Here is an 18,761-nt window from a genome sequence, read left to right as displayed (position 1 = left end):
ATGGGCTTCCTCAGAAGGGTGGCGGGCTTCTCCCTTAGAGATAGGGTGAGGAGCTCAGTCATCCGTGAGGAGCTTCGGAGTAGAGCAGCTGCTCCTTTGCGTTGAAAGGAGTCAGTTGAGGTGGTTTGGGCATCTGGTAAGGATGCCCCTGGCCGCCTCCCTAGGGAGGTGTTTCAGGCACGTCCAGCTGGGAGGAGGCCTCGGGGAAGACCCAGGACTAGGTGGAGAGATTACATCTCCACACTGGCCTGGGAGCATCTCGAGGTCAGCCCAGTCAGAGCTGGTTAATGTGGCTCGGGATAGGGAAGTTTGGGGCCCCCTGCTGGAGCAGCTGCCCCGTGACCCGACTCAGGATAAGCGGTTGAAGATGGATGGATGGATGGAATAAATATGAATAACTAGATTGAGAATTTATTACCCGTTTATTTTTTGCCCCTTATTTATAATTTTGGGGACAATTTTGTTCCTTTTAGTGGCATATTTGCCTGGCCGAGCCCCCTTAAAGGGATAGTGCACCCAAAAATGAAAAGTCTCTTATTATTTACTCATCCAGTATGCACTGATCTATATATATATATATATATATATATATATATAATTATATATATAATTATATATATATATAGATCAGTGTCCTTATGTCATCCCAGATGTGATTTTTGAGCGTCAAAATTTTGGCACCCATTGGTATTGTATGAACCTACAGAGCTGAAATATTCTTCTAAAAATCTTCATTTGTGTTCTACAGAAGAAAGAAAGTCATACACATCTGGGATGGCACCAGGGCAAGTGAAAAATTAGATAATTTTCATTTCTGGGTGAAATATCCCTGTCATTTCTGACCCTGATTGTAGCCATTCTTTAGCTTGTTATTTTTCAAACAAACCAACCAGAATGGTCAGAGAATCAAAATGCACGGTAAAACAACATGTAGAGCTTATGTTACACTTTATTGTTATTTTGCCATAGTGACATTTTAAGAAGCATGCAGACAGGTGCTCATGTTCATGTATTATTAATTGTTTCGTGTTTCTTTTTTTATTACAATTCATTTTCAAAAGCATTCTTACGCAATGGTAAGGCTTTTGGTCACAGTGTCTTATTTTCTGAAGGCCAAAGCCTCACAAGGATAAAATGGAACTAACAGTGATTCCTACATGGACACAGTACTAAACAAGGTTAAACGTTTATGTACAGACATTCTAATACTGCTTAAGGAAGTGGACACACTATTAAGAACACTATTACATTCACCACTAACACAGTTGCAGCTGGGCATACACAAAAAAGCACACATAAAAAATAAACTTGTAGATACAATTTATGCGTTTGAAACAAAACTCATTTACAGCATGGCAAGAGAATGGCTGATTATTACAGCACGGGAGAAGTCCAGAAATTGTGTTTACATATAGTATTTTACAAAAGATTTGCTCACTTGTGTGTAAAAAACTACTCAAAAATGTGCTCAGTTCAGTCTTTAATGCCCTCTAAATGACTTTTATGCATCGATGAATGCTAACAATATGGAACATTTTCCCTTAATGATAAAGTCCCTGCGAGTGCACAAATGCTGATATTGTCTGTCTTGCAAAGTTCCTTTTACATCGATTCTTGATTATACATGTATTTATTGAGCAGATTTCAAAAACTATTGTGCCAAAGAATCATTTGCGGCAAAAGGATCAAAGGTCTGTACACTCTGGACACTAGGAATATGGTCATCTGTTGTGTAGGGGAAGTGAATCGATTCAGTGCATTTGAGTGCATGTTAGATTCAGTGGCAATCTATGCCTTCTGGGAGAAACAACATTCTGGAATGGCCACTAGGCTTTGGGCTTGTACTGTCTAGACTTCTCACTCTGGCTTTTCCATTCCTTTCTGATACTGATATAACGATAAATATTTATAAAACAAATTTGCATCTCTCCAACAATTTCCACACACAGATCTGCAAATAAATTAAACATGGGTAGCAAAAAAATTTGCAAAGCCCCCATCCCACTCCCTTCCATTAAACAGAAAGGATTTGAGATGCATTGAGTCTTTCTTCTGAACAAGCATACACCCCAAGAGCAGACATTACAAAACATCAAAAGAATCCACATTATCCAGAAATGACACACTGTATCTCATAAGTTACTTTAGTTAACAGTAAAATTGATGGGAGTTATTTTTAGTGAGGGTGAAAGGTGACCGCTGCATTCAAGCATTTCCCTAAGCTCTGTGTGCCCAGGGCTGTTTATCTCAGCTGAAGTCCACATTAGATCATATATATATAGGAGTCTCCTGCCCAGTTAAGAGTCTAAACATGGCAGCTGGCATAGTCTTCATATGGATCTGTTTGAGGATAAAGAAATAGGATTACCCTTTCTCTATATTTTTAGAATGCAACAATATAATTTATAAAACAGATATTATAGTCCTGGATGCTGATTGGTCAATAGCCATGCTTTATTCATGATAGAGCTATGACCTCTTCGGCAAACTACTAGCACCCAAAGCTGTTCGTTATTACTGTTGCATAGCAATTTTACATGTCAGGGACTATATCCTCTAATGGAAGAATAGCATTTAATGTTTTTACTTAAAAAAAATAATAAGAATAATTTTAATAAACATTTGTGTCTTATTATTTTTATAATATGGTGACCATGTTATAAAAGCAGTACTATAATATACTGCTAACAGCACAATTTGTTAATAAACAATTGATCTAAAATTGTAGAGATATAAATGTTGTATTCTATAATTACACTATAATCAAAAGGTACGACTGGGTCAAATTTGGCACCAATATTGTGTATATGTACAGTGTTTGTGTGTGTATATATATATATATATATATATATATATATATATATATATATATATATATATATATAAAATATAACACTGATGAGTCAAAATATTATGACCACCTGCCTAATATGCTGTTTTTCCTCCGCGTACCACCAAAATAGTGTAGACCCACCAAGGAATGTACTCTACAAGACTCCTGAAGTTGTCCTGTGGTATCTAGCACTAAGAAACTGGCAGCAGATCCTTCAAGTCCTGTAAGTTGCAAGGTGGAGCTTCCATGGATCAGACTTGCTGGTCTAGCACATCCTACAGATGCTTGATCAGATTGAGATCTGGAGAATTTGGAGTCCAGGGCAACAGCTTGAACTCTTCATCATGTTCCTAAATCCATTTCTGAGCAATGTGTGCAATGTGGCAGGGCGCATCTTCCCAGTGAAAGAGGCCACTGCCATCAGGGAATACCATTGCCATGAAGTGGGGTACCTGGTCTGTCAAATTGACGTCCACATGAATGGCCGGACGCAGGGTGAATGGTGGGACTCCCACAGTCTTCCCACAGTGCATCCTGGAGCCATCACTTCACCAGCTAAACGGCGCAAACGTACAAAGCCGTCCACGTGATGTAAAAGGAAATGGGACTCATCGGACCAGGCAACCTTCTTCCACTTCTCCAAGGTCCAGTTCCGACATTCATGTGACCATTGTAGGCGCATTCTATGGTGGACAGGGGTCATCATGGGCACTCTGACCAGTTTGCATCTATGAAGCCCAATACGCAGCAGGGTGCAAAGCACTGTGTGTTGTGACACATTCCTCCCATAACCATCATTAAAATTTTCTGTGACTTGTGCCACAGTAGACCTATTGTTGGTCTGGACCAGACCGGTATAGCCTTCATTGCCCTCACACATCAATGAGCCTTGGATGACCAACACCCTGTCGCTGGATTGTGGTTTGTCCCTCCTATGACTACTGTCGGTAGGTACTTGCCACTGGTGACCGGGAGCATCCCACAAGCCTTGATGTTTCAGAGATGCTCTGACCCAGTCATCTGGCCATATTAATTTGGCCCTTGTCAAAGTGACTCAGGTCTTTACTCCTGCCCATTTCTCCTGCATCCAATATGTTAATTACGAGAACTGATTTTTTGCTTACCACCTCATATACCCAGATCTTGACGTGCCCTTGATGATCAACATTATTCAGTGTATAGTATATACAGTATATACCTGTATAATTATATATATATATATATATATATATATATATATATATATATATATATATATATATATATATACACACACAGTGCATTCATAAAGTATTCATATCCCTTCATTTTCTTCACATTTTGCTATGTTGCAGCCTTATGCTAAAATTTTTTAAATGTATTTATTTCTACTTATTTATTAAATCTACACCCCATAATGAAAAAGCGAGGGTTGGATGGGGACCGTCGGTGGACAGCCATTTTCAGGTCTCTCCAGAGATGTTCAATTGGGTTCAAGTCCGGGCTCTCACTGGGTCACTTAAGGACATTCACAGAGTTGTCCCGAAGCCACTCTTGCATTGTCTTGGCTGTGTGCTTAGGGTCCTGAGGTCCTGAGCACTCTGGACCAGGTTTTCATTAAGGATATCTCTATATTTTGCTGTGTTCAGCTTTCCTTCAACCCTGACAAGTTCCCAAGTCCCTGCTGCTGATGATGCTACCACCACAATGCTTTTTTACAAATTCCAAGCAGGCTGTCATGGGTCTTGAACTGAGGAGAGGCTTCTGTCTGGCCACTTTGCCATAAAGCCCAGATCGGTGGAGTGTTGCAGTGATGGTTGTCCTTCTGCAAGTTTCTCCCATCTCCACACATGATCTCTGGAGCTCAAACAGAGAGACAATTTGGTTCTTGGTCACGTCTCTTACCAAGGCCCTTCTCCCATGATTGTTCAGTTTGGCTGGGCGGCCAGCACTAGGAAGAGTCCTGGTTGTTCTTTTGGTTGTATTTATGCATTTTTAGCTGTGAGACCTCACATAGACAGGTGTGTGCCTTTACAAATCCTGTTCAATCAATTGAATTTGCCACAGGTGGACTCCAATCAAAGTGTAGAAACATCTCAAAGATGATCCAGAGAAATGGGATGCACCTGAGCTAAATTTCAAGTGTCATAGCAAAGGGTCTGAATACTTATGTCAGCGTGATATTGAAGTTTTTTCTTTTTAATACATTTTCAAAGTTATCAGAAATCTGTTTTTCGCTTTGATATGATAGGGTATGGAGTGTAGATTGATGGGATTTTTTTATAAAGCATTTTAGCATAAGGCTGCAACAACAAAATGTGTAAAAAATTAAGGGGTCTGAATACATTTATGACTGCACTGTGTATGTGTGTATATGTATATATATATATATATATATATATATATATATATATATATATATATATATATCATACAATACTGTAAGACATATTATAAATCTTTTTTAGATAAGGAGTAAAAGTTTTGTAATTTGTTAAATTAATTGATCATGATTAAAACAGAAAACGTTCAACATATAAGACCAAGAAAGATTTCATATCTCACCTCGCCCACAGAATTGGAGAGGGCTTGGACAATCTTCTCATGTGCCGTGGCCACAACACTTTGACCATTTATCTCAATGATGCGATGGCCAACCCTCACCCCTCCTCTCTCTGCGATCCCCCCTCGCATTAGACTACAGATCTGAGGAACAAACAAAAATGGGACTTCCACAACCAGCAACAACCAGTCTGAGGAAAGTGTTTCATACTTCCTGTTTCTCTCTCTCTTTACAATTCCCAGTACTCACAATGCCATTCTGCACACTGAAACCCAGCTGGTACTTGAGGTCTGGTCTCTTAATGAGGACTGTGGTTACAGGAGGGCAGCTCACAATATTCAACTTCACCTGCACCTGATTTTTCAGGCCCTGGAGAAGAAAAAACACTAAATATTTTGGTATATATTGCATTTCCGAGTACAACTTAACATCTGTCCTGTATTGTTACATTGGGTTAATTTAACTAATAAATGCATATATGTTGCATAATTCTCATGCAAACATTCAGCTGGTTTCACAACACAAATTTAAAACCAAGTGTAAAATTAAGTGTGCTATTCTAAAAAAACAGTTGAAATAAACACCTTTTATATAGAGGTCTGGAATACACAGGATCGGCTGCATATTTTGCAGAACCTTTCCCAGAATTGCTTTTTTTTTTGCTCTAAAATAAGTAAGACTTAATTTTAGTTATTATATTTTCAATAATAGTATATACTGTATATGTGATTTTGTTTTCTGCTAGTGTGGTTTTGGTTTATTCTAAATTTAAAGTAATTGATGAATTATTGTGCTACAATCACAATGAGACCCAAGGACGTATTAAGACCTGAGAGGCCCATGGGCCGGTACACCGTGGAGGACCCCCATGATGTGATTCCGTTCACCTTTATGCCCTACAGGTTGCTTGTCAGATTTGGTTGGATTTTTCATATAGATTTGAAGCAATGTTTGACATGGCCAACTATTTGTACTTTTTAATTATGAACAGATTCAAAATCAAGAGTTAATATTAGAGATGTGCTCTGTATTAAAATAGGCTATCAAAATCACTATTCGGTTATTCTGCACGTGAGTTCTTCAACCCGATCTGAGACCGACGGTACCCGACAAACCTACAGGTTTTGGGCAAGGTTCAGGTCAGTTTTTCAAAATAAGCTAAACGGTGAGTTACAGGCTGTTCACACGTGCATCTGCGCTTTTAAAAAAAAAAACATTCTATGTAAACATGCACTGCACGGACATCTTTGATCATTGTGCCATGCCACAACTCAGGACCGTCACGTTTTTTAGACACTGCATTAAGTTTAAAAGAACTTTAATATTTATAAACGCATCTCGAGACAGCTGTGTTCTGTTTCACCATTTGATGCACTGCATCAAGCTTTTTCAGCTGGCTTCATATTCTGATGAAGTTCAAGTTGCAAAGAGGAATGTGACTCTTACACATGATTCCAGATTGTTTTTTTACCTGGTAAAGTTTCAGCCATTGTTAAACAGTGAGCAAGAGTTTTTCCTCCCTTTTGCTCTGGTGTGCAGACAATAATTACATAAGTTAAATGCTCAATCATTTAAAAATCAAATCATGCCAAAGAAGTCCTATAATCCATAGCGTACACTGTCTCATGGAAAGTGAACCTGCCCTTTGGAACATTTTCCATTGATTAAGAATAGGCCTACTATGTTGCAGGCAGTCACAGAGATTATTTATGTTTGACTTTAATGTAATTTTATAATTTGAAGATCTATGTATTGTGCTATTTAGGCTCATAGCTCACTGTGCATTGAGACTGTGTTTGGAACATCCACGGCAATAAATGTTCTTTATGAGAAAAAAAATACAGAATAACCGTTGGTGAACTCTCGCGGTTAACCAAATATTACAAAAGGTTACTGTGCACATACTTAGGGTATTAAGGCATTTTTCGCTTTATTATTTAAAATTAAATGCATGCAAAACTTCAACATTTTAAAGTCCTCCATACTGTTGCATGAATTCTGTCGCTAAGCCTAAATCAATTTAAACCACCAACTTTGTACACAGCCAGGGTAAACGGCACCTTATCTTTGTGTTTGTAAGTGTTTTGTAAATAAGACATTCTCTAGTCCATAAAATAAATGAGCTGCACCTGGGTGATTCAGATACCCTGAGCACGCACTCAAATTTCTGTGCTCTTGTTTGGCTGAACAAATAGTATTTCATATAAGGCTGACATTTACATGGATTTATAATAGTTATCTCAAAATAAATAAATAATTAGAGCTTGGGCCCTTTGGGTTTAGAGGCCCCTGGGCAATGGCCCAATGGGCCCGGTGGTTAATCCGTCCTTAATGAGACCCATTGTGACTATATCATCAGAAAGTAAAATTCATATAATTCCTTTTAGCTCAAGATTTGTTTGCCTTTGCTACCATTTTACTGACTGTTATTCAGTCAATTTGCAGGCCAAAAGCACAGGCTTTTAATAATCAGCCAGTGAGAATTACAGCTGAAATTATGAATGCCAAAACACTTTGCTTAATAAGCCAAGATTCAACCCTCTGCCCACCTTGATGATTCCCTGACAGGTGGCGAGAGGCAGGCCCACCAGGCTGGTGTTGTTGATTGACATGATCTGGTCACCGATGCTGAGCTTCCCAGATCGGGCGGCAGGGCCTCCATTCATCATGTTGGCCAGGATCACCGTGGGTAGAATGGAGCCCCAGCCAGACTCCACAATAACTATGCCCAGAATCTCCCCCTTCTGTTTCTCGAGCTGCAACTGTGGAATGAGAGAGAAACAGGCAAAGGGCAAAGCAAGGAATGTAATGATTGCCACTAAAAGGATGTATTAAAGGCACAAATGAACAAAGCAATTAAGGAAGCAATTTTATTAAATTGATAAAATGAGAGCATGAGAGGTCAATCTAGCACAACTATCAGTGCTTTTAAAATACAACAGTATGAACTGTCTGTGAATGTACTGTATGTGTTTAAGATTTCAAAGGAATTCAACAATTCAGCAGAATCCCATTGTGGCAGGGCGGAGGGCGGGGCCGGTTCGTGATCCTACACACCCGGTCCCGTATTAGGCTAATCAAGCCTCCGAGAGGGATAAAGGTCGACTGCAGAGGATAGTGCGGGAGAGAGAGATCGTTTATGGACATGCCCGTCGTGTGTGTGTGTGTGTGTGTGTGTGTGTGTGTGTGTGTGTGTGTGTGTGTGTGTGTGTGTGTGTGTGTGTGTGTGTGTGTGTGTGTGTGTGTGTGTGTGTGTGTGTGTTTGTCTTTTGTTTGAGTTTATTATTAAACCATTATGTATATTGACAAGCCGGTTCTCGCCTCCTCCTTTCCATTGATCCCTTTACACCCATATTCCATGAATTACATTGGCCTCATGGACATAACCCACAACATTGATATGTGGGCTGATGAAGCAAAAATGACTACCAACTGAGGTATTTATACTAATTACTTGTCAGCAATTGCATGAGAAAAGGATGTTCAACAGTTGCTGAAGAAACCAGCTGAAATGTTACCAATCGTTTTTCTTTCTTTCAAAAACAGTTAAAACTGATTTGTCCTAAGTCTGAAGTAATTTATTGCTAAAGTGTTCCATGGTTTTGCTGTAGTAAATCATCACTGTCCTCTATTTCCTAGTAATTCCACTTGTATTGGCCAATAACAACCAGTGCACAGGCCAGCTGTATTTTGGGAGAGAGACAGAACACACTTCATAGAGAAGAAACTGTCTAGCAGCTGACCTCTTTGCAGTTGTCAGAGTTTGAGAAGTGGATGAGGTCATCGTTGTACATCTCTTGTGTGTTGATGATGTCACTGTACTCTTTCTGGCTCAGGTCCTCTGGGTTGATTCCGTTGGCTCTGAGGAATTCCTGGTAGGCCACACTGAATGCCTGACCAATGGATTGTGCTATGAGCTGGGCCTGAATATGTTTGAGAAGAAAAACAGAGTGAAACGATAACAAAATCTAGAAATTAATACAACAATTGAAAAATCAAATTTAGTTCCGACTTTGATGAGCCATGTTCAAAGCCATTGTAAAACGACTATAAACCCACACTTGTGACCACACATTCTAAATCAATGCGCAAAGTTGTTCAAGGAACGAAAATTAAAACTAATAAAAATTTTAGCAGAACGTAACCCAAAACTGGAACAAAGTGATTTTCAAGCGAAAACTTTATTTATAAATGCTGGTAACCGGTTGAAACCGGTTAATTTTGTTCTGATAATTTTTTCATGAAACTAAAGGCCACCACCTCATCTTGCCCGGAAAAATTAAACACGTGCTTTGATCCTGAAGGAAACTGATGCATCACACATTTCTTTACCTAATTGCCCATTGTGGATGTCAAATTCTGTGAATAAAAACCTTTTTAACAACTATGTATAATTATGGCATATACATGCACGGCTAATCCAGATTCAAGGAAAACATTATTAGAGGTAAAGAGTACATTTCTCAGTTGTTTCCAAGTCTGCACTTAATTATTGTTGAATATGATGCATTAATACAGATTTGATGCTGCCGGGTTTTGACTTAGAAACAAATCTGTAAATAAAATGATACTTGACTGTTAATAATCTGCTTGTTATGATTTCTGCTGATAAATCCACCACACAGAAAAAAATTTATTGCTTATTTTCGCTTATTTTGGTGAGGCAAGTTGCTTATTTTGGGCTCGTTTTTCCAGACCAGGTAGCTTGTTTCTCTTGCAAGATCTGGCAAAACTGCAACTGGCATTTCACCCACCCCTTAGCGCAGAGTATTGTCATTATAAAATAACGCTATTAACCGTTCTGTTAATTTGTTCTAACTAGTAACCTTTTGCAAAGGAGGCTGCGGAACTACAGCACTAAAAAAAAAGAAGAAAAATCTGTTTTTGCTCAGAAGAAACCAAAATGAAAAACATTTCATTTTTAGTCCCTGGTTAGGATAATTAATTACAGTATATTACTTATCAGAATTTTCTTTTTCATTCTGAACATTAATAATAATAAATCAAACTATTTATTGAACAATGGTGTCTTTTAGCATATTGTTGTCTTCAGTTATTGCCTAAAAACACCCCTTATGCACCGTATTGCACAGCCGCTCTGGCTTATTGCTTTATTTTACTAATTGCTACATTGTTATAATTTCATAAGACACATTCCTAGTGTTAAAAAGAACAAACATCCTGTTCACAGTTAGTGTCTGTTCTCTTATACGTTAGATGTTCTGTAGATAAACCCCCCTGACAAGATCTGACAGAACATTCATATACAGTATTGCAGATCAATATAGCAGATCATTGTGTCATATCTGAACTGTCTACACTTCATTGATTTGATGTTTTGTGAATCTGCTCACTCATGTAGGGTTGTATCAGTGTTCATCGATTTCACACTCCAAAAAAGGTTTACATTTTGGACAGTTTCCATTACTGCGGCTGCCGTCTTTGAAGGCATGGTAGTGCTAGTGTTCACGGTGAAATTGAAACACGCTGGCCTATTTCAAGCACTGCAAACTCATTCAGATCTTTGTAAATAATCTATCGTGGATGTAGGAGAGTCGCTGGTTGCAGCCTATCATAATGGGCTGTCGGCACTAGAATTGATAAGAGATTTTCTAAAGCTAAGCCACAGTCTCTGAATGAACAATATCCCTGAGGCAATGTGTGCACAGGTAGAGGTCATTCCACTAAAATGCTAACATTCAAACATTAAAACCACCTGCCTAAAATGATATAGGTCCCACTCGTGCCACCAAAACAGAGCCAACCCGCATCTCAGAATAGCATAGATGATATTCTTCTTAACACAATTGTACTGAGCGGTTATCTGCGTTATCATAGACTTTGTCAGTTCGAACCAGTCTGGCCATTCTGTGTTGACCTCACGGGTATTTCCGTCCAACTGCCCCTCATTGGATGTTTTTTGTTTTTAGCACCATTCTTAGTAAACTCTAGAGACTGTTGTGTGTGAAAATATCAGGAGATCAGCAGTTACAGAAATACTCAAACCAGCCCGTCTGCCACCAACAATCATGCCACACTCCAAATCACTGAGATCACTTTTTTCTCCATTCTGATGGTTGATGTGAACACAAACTGAAGCTCCTGACCTGTGTCTGAATAATTGTATGCACTGCTGCCACACGATTGGCTGATTAGATAATTGTATGGATGATTGTTGGTGCCAGACATGCTGGTTTGAGTATTTCTGTAACTGCTGATCTCCTGGGAGTCTAGCCACAAGTGGGCTGGCAAAAGTGTGGAGTCCTGCTGGGCTGGGTCAAGTGCAATTAAATTCTGAGGTTCTTCACTGGTTATTGCACCATCTGCTTTCTATTATTGAATTAATTTATTGTCCTTTCAAGAGAGCCCATTCAAAAGAATTTGGTAGGGTAAACAGTCTGTATGCAATGCATCCTCTGCTCTATTTGTGTCATCTGCTGCTCCGGACCGTGATATATGTATTGTATGTTCTCTGTTGGCCTCTCTGAGACTGTTGGCTCTCGTCCTGCTCGCCCATGTCTCATCTGCTTGAAATACTGTGTGCTTTGCTACTCTACCATTGTTCATTGTTTTGTAATGTATATTTGTTATGTTTCTCTATGTAATGTTTTATGTTACATTTATGTTCAGTGTCCATGAGCTTTGCAGAGGAGCTATACAAAATATTTATAATAATTATTATTATTATTATATGACACAATTACCTATTCCCCCAGAAAAATAGCAAAGTTTGCTTTGCGCCACTTCAGTAAAATATAATACATCAACAGTATGTGCATATACCCCCAGATAGCTCAAACACTCCCACCCAAGGGCACTTGCACTTTGCGCTGGAAATTGAGCTTAGAATTAGCATTCTCACAAAAATTGGAGAAGATGTAGCACACAGTCTAATCTATCTAGCCTTGTGCCTAGCACAGCCATAATAATAGTGCCCTTAAAGTTGAAGACAAAATGTATTTGGACACTTTCTGGTAGTCAAAGTTAGCGCAACATTGTTCATTGTTAATGTTACGAATGACAACTGTGGTTACTCTGCTTCTAGGACAACTGTAAACTTGAAGGTAACTATGCTGATAACTGATTTATTGAATCATACATTCAATAAAATCACAAAGGGGCCAGTTGTTTAAAAGTAATCGCAAAAAAAATTAAAATACATGTGAAAACAGGTCTAGCAAAATTTATTTGCAGATGCCACTTGGTTTAATATTTTGTTATTTAATGCACAAAAATTAATGCATTGTTATTTGTTTTTTTAAAGATTTGGTACAATGCAATTATAGTACTTTTATGGGTAGATAATGGAGGTGTGCTTTAGTAAATAGGCTTAATAAGATAAGGAAGCGCAGGGTTACCTATAAATGACTGATTAGTGGTCAAGCATGCACACACGCACGCACACCGGCTTGTACATCAAAGAGTAAAAGTAAAGAGCATAAATGAGAAACAACTGCAATGCAAAGGAGAGGGTTGTGTTGTGGAGGAAAGAAATGTAGGGCCATTAGAACAGGATTATATATAGCTGTAACTGGGGTTACTTTGTGAGTCTCAGGTAAATCCGAATCTGGATAAAACATCCCATTCTATTTATATTTTGTTTATATACAGTGTATACAGTATATGCATGTAGCAGAAACAAGTTTATTTAAACCCACACTTACATCTTCTGACTCAAAGACATGACAAATCATTTTGTACTGCTTCTTGCTCTCGGGGGCTCCAGGAGTCGTCTCAATGCAGTCCTGAGAGGCAGTGCGTGGCATGCGCCGTCTCGCCATCAGAACTACAATGTTACCGATGTCAGCGATGTAAGAGATGGTGCGCAATGCGTTATCCATCATGGTCTCCTGCAAAACAAACCGAAAAACTACTATCACTTTCCAGCATTCTGTAGCAAGATCGGCCAACATACTACGTCAAACCTGTTTTCTTTAACATTGGAGTTTACCCAATTTTTCCGCTTTGTTATCTTTTTGAAGACATTTTCTCATTCAAAGAGAGTTACAGTAGGGACAGTTCTGATGGAGCAGCCTGGAGTTAAGCATCTAGTGCAAAGGTACAATGGGAATATGGCTTTCCAGAACCCTCCCATTCATAAATCTCGCCTTTGGGAAAATGTTACCAATTTTCCCATTTGAAAATACAAGTGTACAGCCTCAGGTTACTTGTCCAGATCTATATAATAATGTACCACCACTTCAGGTGAGATGGGAGACTTTAATTATTTTTCTCCAATAAGATTACGCCTGTTGGTGCTGTACAGTATGTTTCCTGGTTGAGATGTTATAATACAGTCAATATTTATTTTTCACATTTATTATTTATATATGATGTTATTATACTGTACATACTGTATATAATGGAAACATGTAGCTTTTATACACCGATCAGCCACAACATGTGTGTTGTGTTTGCAGTTGAAATCAGACAGCTAAGAGAATGAATGATCCACACATTCCTCAGCATCCACAGAGGAAATGTATGCAACATTTGACATGGCTAGGAGAAGGTCCCATCCCTTCCTGTGCTATTGGCTCATAATAATGAATCTGTAATAAAAAATCTCTGTCTACACTGTGAGATTTGACAGACAGTCACTGCATTGCAACAAATAAGAGAATGTCCATGCCAGCCGACCCACTCACTGCTGCCCTGAAAAGCACACACACACACACACACACACACACACACACACACACACACACACACACACACACACACACACACACACACACACACACACACACACACACACACACACACACACACACACACACACACACACACCATTTTACTCAGTAGCAGGGCACTAAATGTACCAGTAAGCATGGCACAGTATGTGGCTCTTCCCACCTTATGCTTACAGTCATGCAGACAGTGTGGGAAAGGAGGAGCTGTTGATTGTACAGCATGTGTACAGTGTACAGCTGCAGATTATGTGGAAAGCTTTATAGGCACTACAATGCTCTAGATCACTAACAACTGATCCACATTACACATCCATTCTCTCTGCTGCCACATCTGCACATTGTGTGTTTATGTCTGTTATGTAACAAACAGTTACATAATATAAAATACTGAAATGTAAATTGAAATATGATTAATTTCCTTTTGTCCAAGTATGATTTAAAATGTATATTAACATCAAGAAGATTTTGTCAGTTCGTCCCGTTTTCATTCCTTAAAAGTGCACTCAGGCCTTGTTCAGACTGACTCTAAAAATCAAAATTTTTGCATATCCAGATTGTATCCAGATGAGTTTTTGATAGTCTGGACAGCAAAAAACACATGAAATATGATTTTTCCTATTCTGATTCTAACCACGTTGGGAGGTGGTTTCAAATGCGATTTAAATCAGATTTTTTTCAGATGCGTCTCAGTCCGGACGCTTTGGCTGCTCAATTCGGATTTCAAATGGTCTTTTGCCTCACTCTTAACGCGACACACAACGATGACTGCAGCACGGAACATCACAATATTTACCAGTCTCCAGTCTATTTAATGCTTCTGTCGTTACCAAAGCAACCCAATCAGATAGGTTGGTTATGTCTGAATGCGCAAATCTGATTTGATCACTTGCAATTAATAGTGCGGACAGTCTTCCTGAAAAAATCTGATTTGCCTGCAGTCTGAACATAACCTCAGTGACATTTGTCTTTGTGTTATCTTGGGCTTAAAGTGATACCTATTGTCTATGCAGCATCATTTCAAATCAATAGTTTTCGATTTCAGTATCAGTAATTTAATCAGTGAGTGAAAGTTTCAAATAACAGGACGGCTACTGAGATTTAAGCGAGTAGTATTCAGCTCGTCATGTGATTCTAACAGGGCAGCCTCCATGTGCGGACCCTCTCCATGTAGAATAAAACAGCTTTTATAATGTTACTGATATGACTGGAGACTTCATTTTAATATGAAAGGTCCTACATATATTGCAAAATCAAAAATTAATGTCTTTAGGAGTTCAACATTTTTAATGAGGATAAAATACTGAGTGGACCTTTAATTTCTTGATAAATAATCTTTTGTGTTACTGTGACTACAAGAACATTTTAAAGGCATGTTAAATGGCTATGAAAATGATCATCTTTCAATACATGCTATAATCGCCTTTTAAGGCTGAACACTGTACGATTTATAATAGTCCTTTACGATTGTTGCTTGTCAGACTGTACAATATGAGTGTGCACCCGCCTTTAGTGCTGTATAGTTAGTCTACAGTGCACTGAAAATGTAACATTCATTGGTCAAATCAAGGATCTTTTCTTACTTGGTCTAACCCATAAAAATTACTTTTGTTGGTGTAACATAATTTTTCAGGGTGATTTAGTCAAATTAAATAACCAGGTAAATAAACCAGTTACTTTACAAGTTATCACACGAATCAAATTGTTTAGGTTAACTGACAAAACATGTTTTACAGTGTAGTAAGAAATACAATATTTTATTTAGAAAACAATCAACAGTGGAATAAAGAGTTTGTTGCATGTACTAGTTTGTTCTTTGTTTTGACTCTACCGTGTTGAAAAGATCACCTTGCTGGTCACCAGTTTATGTTGTGTTTTGGATACTAGTCCCCAGTATGGACCCTCTTCACCAGGTTTCTTTTTATTTTATTGTAACAGTCAAATAAAACAGTTGATTGACATTTTGATTGATTCCCTTTTTTAAAAAGCTAATGCATAGACAAAACAACATCCAACAATGCATGTTGTTGTATGTTAACCAGGCTTCTTAACCAGCAAGCTTCACTTGGTCAACCCTATTCACTATAAAGACAATACTAGTTGCCTATGCACAAGCAACAAACCATCACCAACTAGAATAAATCAGCTTGGACTAACACATACATTAATGTTTAAGCAATTTTCTGAGCTTATCTGATGTTGTTTTAAAGGGTGCTTAGCATTACATTTAGTTCGCAATTCACTGACCTACATTAACATGCTTATAATTACTTTTAGGCTGTTTTTGTTTTTTGTTTGTTTGTTTTTCTTTCCAAATTTTACTTTAATACCTCTACTAGCACCAGGCAGCCAGCTGCTGTAACTCACCTGGGTGTCTGCATTCAGCACTTTGATCCTTTGAGTTGAGATGAAAAGATCCACCTCTGTCAAAGTCGGAGCATCTCCCTCTGGGCTCTGCGGACAAAGAAAGCAAGAACAAAAATATGGAAAAATTGCCCTCTACATGGCAAAGTGGCCACCATTTTACCCATGCTTTCACTCATGGGCCCATGTGGGGACCTTAAGAAAAGGTACAACCTCCCAAACCCCTATTGAAAGCATTTTTATTGCCTATTCATAAATCATGCACTTGTATAAGCTTGGCCACATGGGAGGGGAGCCCTGGGTTGTGCTTAACCTTCTTTAAATTGCACTATTATTTGGCCAAATGGGAAGCAATTTTGTATGCTAAGGTGCAAATAACATATATATTTAGAATGTGAAACAGCACTGCTTATCCATGACAGCCTATCCATTTATTATCAAATTATTAATTGATTAGCGCTATTCAATGGTTACTAACTGTGTCTCAATCAAAACCTTACAGCAGAATTCAATTAATTCAACTGCAGCAGGGTACAATGATTATAGGTCACAGTAACTTCCCAAACCCAATGAAGTGTGCTATTTCAAAGCTGAAAAACACAGAGAGTTAATCAGGCTAAAAGACAGACAAATAATTATCAGGAAATTCAGCCTCCTGGGCTAAGTAGAAGCCATGCAGAATTTTCAAGTGATGAGATGATTGAGAGAGAGTCTCAATTGGTGCAGTGAGGTGGAGTGCAAGGGGATGCAATGTGGTCTCAGATGACAGACAGGTACGTAAAAAAAAAAATTGCAATGCCAACACTTAACCAGCTGTCAGGCTGTCTCAGAGTCCCAATCATTTACCTGTCAGCACATTTCTTTCTTTCTTTCTTTCTTTCTTTCTTTATTTTTTTGTACTGCAATATGTAATGGTTATCTAGGAATGTCTGTAAGCTGCGTTTCTATAAAGGATTAAAGGGAAGGTTCACCCCAAAAAAAATACTCTCATCATGTACTGACCCTCATGTTTTCCCCAAACATGTATTAGGACTTTCTTTCTTCCTTGGAACATGAAAGAAGAGGGGGGAAAAAAAGAAAAAAAGTGAATGGTGAGTGGGACTGAGGCTAACATTCTGCCAGCTCCTTTTGTGTTTCATGGAAGCAAGAAAGTCCCAGAGGTCTGGAATAACAATACGGTGAGTAATTGATGACAGAATTTTCATTTTTGCAGTCAGTGTGCTAAACAGACTTCAAATTTTGAGTTCACATCTTTTAAGGCTCATCTTAATTTGCAGCCCAGAAAAGTCTGGCAGCCTGGCACCACATCCTGGTTATTTTCATAACGACAGGCCTCTTTCTACTGTGACTGAAAAAGCAGATCCCAGCCATTAAGAGAGCCAGATCTAAAGCATCACTCACATGGTTAGAATCAGTACTTATGAATGGTACACAAATTATAAACACACAGTGATGGAGTTAATGGCAAAAAAGGCTTTTTTTCTCTATGTTTTTTATTTTTATTTTACACACCGCCTTTTTCTTGATTTTGGCTGCCTTCTGTACCCTCTGGGAGATGGTCAGGACAGTACAGGGGTCATCACACATGGGAGCAGCAAAAAGGCATGGAGGTAAAAAAAAAAATACATTAAAAAAAATTTATAAACAACAAAATACTAGGTCTGCATGCCATCATAAGTCTACAGAGATGTGTATTCTCTGTACACAAACACATCCATATGCAGCAACATTTTCCCCTTGCACACACATACATAGAGACAGCAAATCATAAGACATGCAAGTATGGGTTTAATAACTGTTACTTCTAAAGCAAAAAAAAAAGAAAAAGAAAGAAAAAAGAGATAGCACTCGTCATAGCAACATTGGCAGGAGCAACCAATGACAGGAGCTTGGACAGGACTACCTGTTTTTGTGAATAATGGCAGACAGGGGAGTGTTTGTAAACAATCATTATGTTTGCAATTTTATTTGGTGAAATTACAAACAGCAGCCTTAAAGCTTTCTGCTCTTCAACACATTGGTACAAATATATTCAAGTATGAATATATAGCAGAGTGAAGGGTTATGGAAAGAACATACAATATACACAAAGAAAGAATAAGTGTGGGAGAGGGAAAAAGGAGAGAGAGAGAGAGAGAGAGAGAGAGAGAGAGAGAGTTAATATTGTCCTGTAATAACTCTATGCCAAACACTCAGAGTACTCTTTATGCCCACTCATTATGAGTTTGATAGTGTGTGTTCATGTGAGAGCAACCTGAATATACACAAACATTAAAAGCACTCCATGCTGATTCCATTCATCTTTCTCTCTTTCTCTCTCTCACACACACTC

At 38.5% G+C, this 18,761-nt stretch overlaps 1 protein-coding gene across 10 annotated transcripts in view; it reads right to left on the bottom strand.

Annotated features, from left to right (window-relative positions):
* Nucleotides 1-940: 940 nt before the first annotated feature.
* The window catches only part of LOC127646410 (amyloid-beta A4 precursor protein-binding family A member 2-like), a 110,141-nt gene continuing 92,320 nt past the window's right edge, over nucleotides 941-18,761 (bottom strand). For 9 of the 10 annotated variants that reach the window (XM_052130084.1, XM_052130102.1, XM_052130040.1 and 6 more), the window contains 8 exons: nucleotides 17,942-17,977; nucleotides 16,433-16,519; nucleotides 13,040-13,225; nucleotides 9,119-9,298; nucleotides 7,925-8,137; nucleotides 5,625-5,744; nucleotides 5,378-5,518; nucleotides 941-2,340 (listed from right to left, as the gene is read on the bottom strand). In XM_052130084.1, the coding sequence (XP_051986044.1) occupies nucleotides 2,269-2,340; nucleotides 5,378-5,518; nucleotides 5,625-5,744; nucleotides 7,925-8,137; nucleotides 9,119-9,298; nucleotides 13,040-13,225; nucleotides 16,433-16,519; nucleotides 17,942-17,977 (1,035 nt within the window). In that variant the 3' untranslated portion in view covers nucleotides 941-2,268. The remainder of the gene's footprint in view (nucleotides 2,341-5,377; nucleotides 5,519-5,624; nucleotides 5,745-7,924; nucleotides 8,138-9,118; nucleotides 9,299-13,039; nucleotides 13,226-16,432; nucleotides 16,520-17,941; nucleotides 17,978-18,761) is intronic. The other variant, XM_052130109.1, reaches the window with a different exon arrangement.

Source organism: Xyrauchen texanus, chromosome 1 (genome assembly GCF_025860055.1).
Source record: "Xyrauchen texanus isolate HMW12.3.18 chromosome 1, RBS_HiC_50CHRs, whole genome shotgun sequence".
NCBI lineage: Eukaryota > Metazoa > Chordata > Actinopteri > Cypriniformes > Catostomidae > Xyrauchen > Xyrauchen texanus.
Note: the sequence above shows the minus strand (reverse complement) of the source record. Positions and strands in the feature narration are given on the sequence as shown.